The sequence below is a fragment of the Melanotaenia boesemani genome, chromosome 1, assembly GCF_017639745.1.
Source record: "Melanotaenia boesemani isolate fMelBoe1 chromosome 1, fMelBoe1.pri, whole genome shotgun sequence".
NCBI lineage: Eukaryota > Metazoa > Chordata > Actinopteri > Atheriniformes > Melanotaeniidae > Melanotaenia > Melanotaenia boesemani.
This window is the reverse complement of record NC_055682.1, coordinates 36,675,759-36,685,887: the sequence shown is the minus strand read 5'-3', so window position 1 is coordinate 36,685,887 and position 10,129 is coordinate 36,675,759. Positions and strand designations below refer to the sequence as shown.

Sequence of the window (10,129 nt, the reverse complement as noted above, 5' to 3'; positions counted from 1 at the left end):
AAAGTGTCTGCTATAAAAATAAATTTAAAAAAAAAAATCTAAATCAAGCAACAAACCCTCCACATTGCTGGCAGTCGCTGTGAAGGAAACTTGTAGACATGGAAGTCTGTGGCGCACACGGCAACAGCTCTGTGATTAATACTACTGACAACACAGTAACTAATGATCGATTGAAAATGCTCGGGATCTAAAGACCATTTCCCCTTCACTTACTTTGCCTTTTTCAAAGCCATCTGATATTTTGATCACTGGCGGGGACCATGTGAGTGGAATTAATCACTGATTTAAAGCAGGAACCTTCACATTTGTACGGGAAGTCTGCACACAGGAGGAAATTTTGAATGATTAGTTTATTTAAGATTCACCTGCTGTCAGTGGAACTTATAACCAGGATATTCTGATTCCTCTGATAACGTTATATTGAGCTATCGCCTTTGAAGTTTGGCGTGGTGTGACAGAGAGCACGCCAGATCAGACTGCATCTGAGAAGAGCTCGCTTCAGTTACTGAAATCTGCTCTTTGGCTTTTTATTTACTTTCCCATTTAGAGGGATTTGAAATGAACAGCAGCCCCTGAGCAGTTTTCATACATTTATCTCTATCCATGCATATCCAGTATCCTCCCAGTGTCCATCAATGAAATCTTCATTCATACTGAAAAAGAGAAACATGGCTCAACATTTACAGCCTAATGCATTATGCAACAGAGCCTTTTTAAAAAGATGATTGGAGAATTCCCGTCTGAAATGCAGCTGCAGCATCAAAGCGTGAGTGGGAGGAAAATTAAATGGTACAGAAATAAATAATGGTAGACTTGATGTCTTTGCTAATTGGGATCTCTGGCACTTGGGTCAAAAGGCTTCCAGCAGGGCAAAGCCGATGAGGAACGGCTCTGTTGTTTTTAAGGTGCTGAGGCACAATATAAAGTTGTGCTCTTCAGACAAACGTCTTCTCACCAACGTTTCCGCTGCACACTCGTGTTGAATACACGGCTGAGGCGTGATGATAATAGGATGTTGTTGGTGCAAAGGGATGCCAGTGCAGCATGCAAAGTGACATGTGTCAGGCAGTCAACAGGCCATCTTTTTGCTGCTGCACTAATAAAGGCTTCTCACCCCTCAGGCCTGCAACACTGCTGCCAAGCAGCCGCACAACCACTAGAGGGCTCCCTCTATGGGCAGCAGCGCGAGCCCCCTCTGCTGTCATTCAAACACTTTGATTCTGCTATGCAATGATAAGTACAACCTTTTCACTAACTGTCCTTAAAGGACCTTTGTAACAGTTTTCCCTCAGATTGGATTTTTTTTCTCTCTTTTTATTTCAAGTGGGGGATTTCCTTTCGAGCCACAAGAATGCAAATAAATTAAAGCTTAGAAATGAAGAGAGCTTGGCTGGATAATATGGCTCTTCACTTTTCATTCAGCCAACAGGGCCACACCGTGTGTATCCATCTGTGCATTGGTTAACCCTATCAAATGACTGTAAATGAGCAGCCTCGGCTCCGTTTCACTGCCCGCCTGCTCTATTTCATTTAACAATTAACCGAGTAAAGCGAGGGCCAGTTCAAGTCTCTCTCTCCTTTTATATAAATATATATTAAGGAAAGATGAGTTGGGGGGGTGAAGACAGCATACAGCAATAAGAACATTTTACCTGCACGCGCCAATTTCTTAACAGTTGTAACCGGCGACGTGAGACGATAACCTTTGCGCGCCCGTGCCTGGGCAGAGCTGCGTGCATTCATTTGTGCGCCTGTTGACCCGACTGCTCATCAACCCAATGAGCGCAGTAGAGGGAGGCTCTCTCTTCACCACCACGCATCTCTCCTCCATCTCCTCCTCACTTTTCCAGTTGGCCAGCGAGCCTGTCGGAGCTCTCCTAACTACGAGCCCAACACTGTCACTCCAAGCTGCAGCTGCAGGACGGATTTCCAGCCTCTTCGCTGTTTTCGCTCATTTTTTTTTACCTCTTTTCTGTCCGCTTCGAATGAAACACAATGGAGTTTTTTTGCGTATTTTGAAGGGGAGAAAATCCGATAAAATAATGCAGCAGCAGGAAAGGATCCGAGTCTCACGAGTAAGTACAACCCGGCACCATCACACATGTAGATAAACCTAACAGGTAGGATGTTAACAGTCATACGTATGGGGATTTTTTTTACACGGGAAAGCTGAAGAGGACTTCATCTGTCTTTTTCGCGAGGCTTCAGCGCGATATCCCCCTTGAACGTTTTTCAGATGATGTGCAACTTAGGCATCTTTAGTAAATTTCACTGTGGTAGTAGAAGTCTGTTAAATGCTCACAGCATTCAGTTTATCCAAAAATAAATAAATATTTAAATAAAATTAAAAAATGGAACCGTGCGCTCTAGCTCCACAGTTGATGCGCAAAGACAGACTGATTAGACACTCTGGCTCCTCGAAGGGTAAAACTTCAGAGATGGCGATTGCAGTTAGTGCAGAGAAGCTGCTGATTATCTTACAGTCTTTACGCCTGAAAAACTTTCTGAGTTTGATTATGTCGCTTAACAACATTAGGGGAAAAAGGCTGGATAGCTCCTGCATGTGGCTTGCACACCTTGGAGAGCTCCCCCGACGCCGGCGCTTCGTTTGCGGCTAAACTGTCCCTCACCCCGTGGTGCTGAAACGCTTTCCCAGCCAGGCACCAAAGTGGCCTGAATGCTTACGAAAAAAACACACAATTCAGATTGTGATCCCAAATCATTTGTTAAAATTAATTAAATATACAATCATGTTTTCTATAATTAGGTATATATATATATATATATATATATATATATATATATATATATATATATATATATATAATTTTTCATTTATTTAATTTTTATCGTGAAGGGGAACCTGCATCTTTTAGTCTTTAGGTTACAGTAACTGCCGAGGATCTATGATGTTGCAGTTGACTTTAGGAGGAATTCGTTACAGCTTCTTGTCCTTGGAAATGCACCGCAGTAACTGTGACGGCATATGAGCACAGTGACACACCGGCATGTAGTAAAAGTTACCAGAGCTAACACTGACACTGTGCTAAAAGCTTGCCGCTTGGTGCGCTCAATGCACGTCCACCTGCATCAGTTGGAGCTGGCGACAACTCAAAGACGGTCCATTGTGTCTGCTTTTCATCTCTTTCTGCAGGAAAAATGCAAACCAGGATGAGCTGCTGAAATAGTTACACCTACTCTAAACTATTTTTGATTAAAGGGCAAAATTTCCATCAGACTGCACTCTCTGTTTTAATTTCTTCCAAAGGGGTTATTTTGCTGTGTCTAATAGTTTGTTTGATTGCAGGTTTTCTGGAAAAAAATGTGTCGAAACTTCTCAGAAACCAGCAGTGTTTGTGTCATTTGAGCTCAGGGGTTAAAATGAATAACTCTGTGATGATCTCCTGTGTTGAGGTGGCTCACCTTCAGCCGGACTCTCCCCTTGAAAACCTCCCACTACAGCATGTGTGTGGATTTGACTGGGATCTGGGACAATATATTTAACCTTACATGTATTGTTAAAACCTTGTTCATGAAAACATGTGATTTCTTAAAATCGTACCGGGATAATCCCCAGAACAAGAGATTAAAGCAAAGGAATCTAATATTCTGGGATGAATTGCCTCAGAGGAAAGGCACACCTCTTTGTTGTTCAGTTGTAGCAGGATAATGTGAAAACAAGACTGGGACAAAGGGTCTTGGCTGCTAACAGATGGATCATTTGAAATGATGAAGTGACCTTTTTTTAAAAAGAAGAGATGCAAGATTCATCTCTGTTTTGCTTTTTATAGACACACAATTCTTCTTCTGTGCCATTCTCTCTGCCACATCTGACTTGTCCAAATGTTTGTTTACTTTGTTATTCATCCCCCTGTCTTTCCTTCCAGCTCCTGACAAGTCCTCACAAGACTAAGGGACGGCTAACGAACTGTGATTGCTTCCTTTTAGGTCTCCTCCTCGGAATAAAGCCAAATGGATGCCGTGCTGAGAGCCTCACCCCCCCTCACCAAGTACTATGGAGGCATGCCAAGCCATGCAAGTGACCTTTATCACACCATGAATGCAAGCTCCGCCGTTCAAAGAGGACACAAGTAACCTTTTCTTGTTATCTAAGAAGGAGCTGTTGATCTGAAGAGAGGAGGGGAGGGGGGGGGAGGGGGAACAAGAGACAGAGGGAGAAGACGAATCTCCTAAAACAAACAAACAAACAAGCAGAACACACAACGACAGGATGCCAAAGCGGTCCGAAGAGATGCTCTTGGATCTGTGGATGTCCTTGCTGCTGGTGTGGATTACTTGTGTTCCCTCCGTCTCTATGACTCCTATCACAGGCCGGTCCAGAAGTACACAGACTGGTGGGTCCGCAGTGGTGGCGAGCGGTCTTGGCGAAGGACAAAGATTACTGAGCCGCGCCAAGAGAGGATGGGTTTGGAATCAAATGTTTGTGCTGGAGGAATTTTCTGGACCAGATCCAATTCTAGTTGGCAGGGTGAGTGTTGTGATTGTCAGCATTATATTAAGCTCGCTTATCGTGTGGAAACATTAATTCGGCCATCTGAATGCTCCCTCCATTTTTTCCTTCTTTTTCTGTTCTTCCCATGGGCAGTTGGGGCGGTGGGGGGGTTGTCAAGGGGAAACAGAGATACGGGGACAAGAGGGAGAGTGAAAAGAAGGGAAGAAGGGGATGTCTGTGTGTGTGTGTGTGTGTGTGTGTGTGTGTGTGTGTGTGTGTGTGTGTGTGTGGTGGGGGGGGGGTTGCAGAATGCTTATGAAAATAATTAAACTCCCATCAAATAATAGTGGGCACATTTTAGCTGGTGCATTTTGACGTCCTTGAAAGAAACAGATTTTTAGTTTCTGTCACAGTTTTTTGCAAGACGGTCTTCCCTTTGTTTCATTCTTTTCTTACTTCGTTCTCCCACTTTGCCCTCTAAAGGAATGTGTTACAGACTGTGCGTGGCATACATGAACTAAGTGTGGTCATATTTTCCATCACGGCTCTGCAATGAGATGAGCTGCGGGGCTGATCCTGCAGCTAAGGGCCACCTGCTCCCTGGCCTGCGTGGAAGTGTCAGGCAGGTTTCAGGCGGAGTTGAAGGCTGCCGGCCAGCCCGGCCAAAGCAGCTTGTTCACAGCTCATTGCTGGGACTCACCTGGGGAGAATCAGTCTGGCAGCCACGCTTGCATCCCCCCTCCCTCTTAGAATATCATCCAGCCACCCTGGCATAGGCAGGAACACAGGTCATCAAGAATAATATTTGATCTTGTTTGGTAATCGCTTTAGCAAACAGTTTATCAGCTCCTAATATTTGATCACTGGTTTGTGAAATTTTCCCAAACAATTAAATTATTTTGTTCATCTTCTGTTATTATTGCACAAGAAACATAAGCCACCTGAGTCCAAGTAAATACTTTAAATGTCACTTCCTCCTTTTATTTTTTTTTTCTTTCATCACAAGCATTGTCATATGGCTGCATCAATTAAACATTTGCCACCATGCGGGATTTGCACCTGTGTTTTCTGCATACAGTACAAACACAAAAATGCTGTTAAGTGATGCATTAATTTTTCAGGCGAGTCAATTAGGCAGCCTCTGCAGAATTCGACAGGCTGCTCATCAAAAAGGAAACAAACACTCTCAGGGGCCACGGTGTCCACATGTGGGTTTGCCAGGACATATCACCAAGCAAAAAACTTGTACAATAATGTTCTAGAAAGGAAAGAGAGAAAAAAGAATTATTCTAAACTCCTGGTTTGAGGCGTGGGTGAAATCAAGTGATGCTCCAGGCTGGGAAAGATGCATTCTTTAAAGGCCTTTATAATACAGCATAAACTTGACTGTAGAACAGGTTGGTCACAGGTAACAAGCACCTTCCAGTTGAAGGACAATGCAGGGATTGGGTGCACGGTAGGGGGGCATCTCTGGAAAGAATGCGGCGAGCCCTTTTGCAAAAGCAATGATGATGGGTTGCGTTCACTGCAAGGTTAAGTGCTCATGAGTATGCCTGGCAGAGCCAAGATAAGTTAGTCCAAGATGGCACTGCATCGGTTTCACACTATAAATCTCTTTCTCTCTCAGTCCCTCTGTCTCTATTTCTTCCCTTTTCTCTGTGTTTCTCACGCTTAATTAAAAAATGAATCAAATGGGTGGGAGGTGTGAATCAAATGGGTCATAGAGCTCTCTGTGTATTTTGCACAATTTTCTCTGCAGCGTGTGAGGCTGCCGGTGTCTGAAGTGGCGGGCCGATTGTCAAGAAAGTCCAGGCCAAGACTAGACTCCTTCCATCCCATAGTTTAGTTAGTTTTTTTTTTTTCATTTATTTATTTTTTTGTTTTTATTACTGATGCACTTTGAGCTTTAATTATATTTGCATCCTTGTGAGCTGACTCTGCGCATCTACACCAACCACAGGAAGGAGAGTTGGAGTGTTTGCGTGAAAGATTCTAGCATTGATTTTTTTTATGGTGTGTTATCCGTGGTGTTCTCTCTCTGCATAGCTTATTAGCATAAAGGCAGGAGAGGAGGGGGGTTAGAAGGGTGAGGTGGAGGCGGAGGTGTGGAAGAGTGAGAAGGATGGCCACAAGGCGTGACAGTCCCCACCCCCCCTTCCATTCCCTTTTAGCTGCTCCTCTTGAGCGCATCGTTTCTTGACATTGTGATTCACTGAGCGGCGTGATCATCAGCCCCCATCAGTCCTGTTGGCGTCGGGGAGGCAGACATGCAGTACCTGTTAAAGTGAACCTGGGGAGACAGCTGTGAAAGCTTGTTGCTCGGCTGTGGCTTAAAAATGAGCAGAGTTGGAAAGGATTTTAGGATTACTCATCATGAGCTGAGGATGGCTCAGAAATATCCCATCATTAAGAACAGAAATAGGCAAAATGTGTAAAGGTAGATAGACTTTAACTCCTCACTTGGGCAGAGCATAATGAGCTTAATTCTAAAAACAAGTAGGAGATACCAATGCTGCTCGAGCCACTATAAACCATAAAAAAGGCAGGAATAAGGGGCCAAGCAAGCATTGCATTGATTAGGTAATAGAGTGGGGACGTTCCCTCATTTTGGTCTGAAGCTAATCCAAATTGTCATCCATGTTTTTTACTACAATTTTTCCCTTTTTTGTCAAATGTATTTCAATGATTAAAACATGCAACAAGACAACTGAATTACAGCAGCCCATTAAAGGCAGAACATTGTCAGACAAGGCAGAACACAAGACAAGCAATGAACAGATTGTTGCATTTGCACCAGAAAGATATCAGGATTTATTTTCTTTGTAGTGTGAGGCAGATTGATCGCAGCTGAAATTTTAAACAGTCTCAGACATGACTTCTTTATACCTCTTAACTTCCAACCATTTAGCATATGGTGCGTTAGGATTAACAATGATGGATTTCAGCACTGAAATTCAGCGCAGATGTGATAAACTGACTGATCCTTCGTCCCATTGTCCAACGCTTTTATCAACTACAACATTGTGTGTGTTTTTCTACAAAGAGAATTGGTAATAAACCATTAATATTCATCAGTTCAGGCCGAGCTGAAGGATTGCAAGGACTGACACTGATACAGCCAGAAAAAAAAATGCTTTGATTACTGATACAGCAAAAGAAAACGGATGTGGCAGTTGTCCTGGTGGGTGCTGTTTGGGAAGGAAACCAAAGATTTAGGTTTCTTTACAAACTGTTTGACAGGATTGTCAGTGACATTAGCACCAGGATGGAAATGTAAGGAGTTTACATGGCGGTTGGCAGGAAGTACAGCTGATGTTCTTTAAACAAAACAGAAGCAACTTCTTAAAATCTGCAAACGTCTCTCCTGACAAAAAAAAAAAAAAGAAGAAATGCAATCTGATCGTGCAATGATCTGATCAAAAAAGTACAAGTAGTATGTTTTCATGACCCGTTTCGCTATGATGTATTTTTGTCACGCTACCTGAGATGACATGATGTTTGTGACTGAATGAATCAGATAACTGTCGTACATCATCGCTGGTTTGATTTCCGTCCTACACAGCAGCTTCTACTTCTTTTAGCTTTTAAACTTCCCCTTCCTGCTCAAATTCATTACTCTTCATTAGAGATCAGAGTTAAAGTATACAAAGGGCTTGGAAAAGTACAATTTTAGGGTCACATGAACATTTCAAATACTTAGCGAATGCTAAGCTTGGTTACGTTTCATCATCTAATTATTTTCAACCTTATATTGTGACACTTCTTTTATCTTTACTGCCTTGGTCTGAAGCTGATTTATAACATTTTTTTTATCTAAAGATAGTTTGTACGATCTTAACTGCCACTACAAGCTGTGGGACATCATTTATCATTTCTGATACACGCCTCTGCTGCTCTCTTCATCTCTGTCCTCCACCTCTGCCCTCATCTCTTTCTCTTTCTGTCTGTGACGGGGTGATTATGGAGAGAGCGACTCTTGAGCCGGAGTAAAAGCCTGCCCCCGGGGCTGACGCGGTGTGGTACAGTGACATTGTTAGAATTTCTCCAAGTGTGTGAGGCAGTGAGGCCAGACTGAGCTCTGAATGCAGCGTGGGACCCGGCCGTCGCTGATTTACAACAGATCAAAGGCTGATCCAATGACTCGAGTTGATTCTCGACTTAAGCGTCGCCCATTTTGCTTGTGAGAACTGCCAAACCCCCACCTTTTTTAATCTTTTTTTATTTTGCATCTACTCCAGTTCCCGCGGTTTAGCTGGTATCTGCCTTTTGATTGATGGATGAGGAGTGGGTGTTAATGAGAATATTAGCCAAATTATTGCCAGTGATTGATAGCCATTATGACATGTAAATTACAAGCATTGGCTCAGATATAATACATTCTGAAACATAGCCCAAATTAGACACAGGTTCCAATGCCATAGTGAGAGGGTTGAAGCTAAAAGCTGTTATTAAATCCAGGAAAGGAAAGCCCATCAGTGTTAGTTGGACTTCACTTCATTTCCATTTGGTTTCTCACACCCACAACAGCTCCTGAAATACAGCTCTATAATCTCTCTTCAAGCAGCCTCACAAAGATCTGTATTGAGCTGCAGTCTAGCAGCAGCTCCTCTGTCTCTTGGCCCTTAGATCTCCATTCCCACCTTGTGTGTAATTTAGAAAAAAAAAATAAAAATAAAAAAATACAACAGCATGCTAACATCTTTCTGGCCACAGTTTCCTCTTCCCTCCCTGTTACCACACTCCTCTCTTTCCCCAGGGCTCACCTGTATAGTATATCACTAATGCCAGTAGGGCCATTATATCAATGGGCCATGGTCACAGCCTCCCTCCTTCTTTCCAATCTCTTTCTGTGTCTGTCCCTCCTGGTCTGTAATAAAACACTGGGCACAGAGATGGCTCTGATAGAGCTGTGGGATCACATTAGTGTTGCCCTTGAAGAGCTTGACAGGTTGTCTATGGCTTTGTATCGTCGTCCTGGTTCCCATTAACAAGCTGAGTATATGTATGCGCATGTGTGTGCTGTGCACCAGCCCATTCAGCAGCATGGAGACAGACTGAAATGAGATGAGTGGACGCAGGCCTGGATGGAGTATATTTAGACATGAGTGTTATGTTTGCAACAGTAAATACTGTGTGTCCGTGAAGCTTTATGGCCGGTGTGTCTTCGCAAACATTTGCCGAGGTGTCAGCGTGGTCATATTTATGAAAGATTTCGCTCCAAACTGCACTGCATGTACTCAGAGCAGAAATTGCTGGTTTGAATCTGTGGTACTTCAAATTTACAGGTGACCTTATCCTCTCTGGCGTTATTACTTTTCCCATATTTTGATAGTGCTTGTATCTTAAAATGTTATTACTAAGTATTTTCATTTTTACCAGCCTGTCTATAATGATTTAGAAGATGTGTTGTAGTGTTTATTTGCATTTTACCATTCCTGAAATATCCCTCATTCTTTCCCCCTCCTTATGTCTTTTTAAACACACCCACACTTACAACCATGAAGCTCGTGTCTTTCCCTCGCATGCACCAAACAACTGCTGTGCATTAAATTGCATACTGCATTTTCTCCTTGTGGATTTTCATATGGGAGCTGAAATCATGTTTCAGCTCAGTGTATCATAAGGAGGCACATGGAGCGTCTCGTCCGCGCTGCCTGCCAGCTCTCCTGTGTACAT

The 10,129-nt window shown here is 43.1% G+C and overlaps 1 protein-coding gene across 2 annotated transcripts in view; it reads left to right on the top strand.

The window, feature by feature from the left end:
• Positions 1-1,690: 1,690 nt before the first annotated feature.
• The window catches only part of cdh8 (cadherin 8), a 131,795-nt gene continuing 123,356 nt past the window's right edge, over positions 1,691-10,129 (top strand). Inside the window, exons 1-2 of one of the 2 annotated variants that reach the window (XM_041975391.1) lie at positions 1,691-2,075; positions 3,949-4,489. In XM_041975391.1, coding sequence (XP_041831325.1) covers positions 4,232-4,489 — 258 coding nt within the window. In that variant the 5' untranslated portion in view covers positions 1,691-2,075; positions 3,949-4,231. The remainder of the gene's footprint in view (positions 2,076-3,948; positions 4,490-10,129) is intronic. The other variant, XM_041975302.1, reaches the window with a different exon arrangement.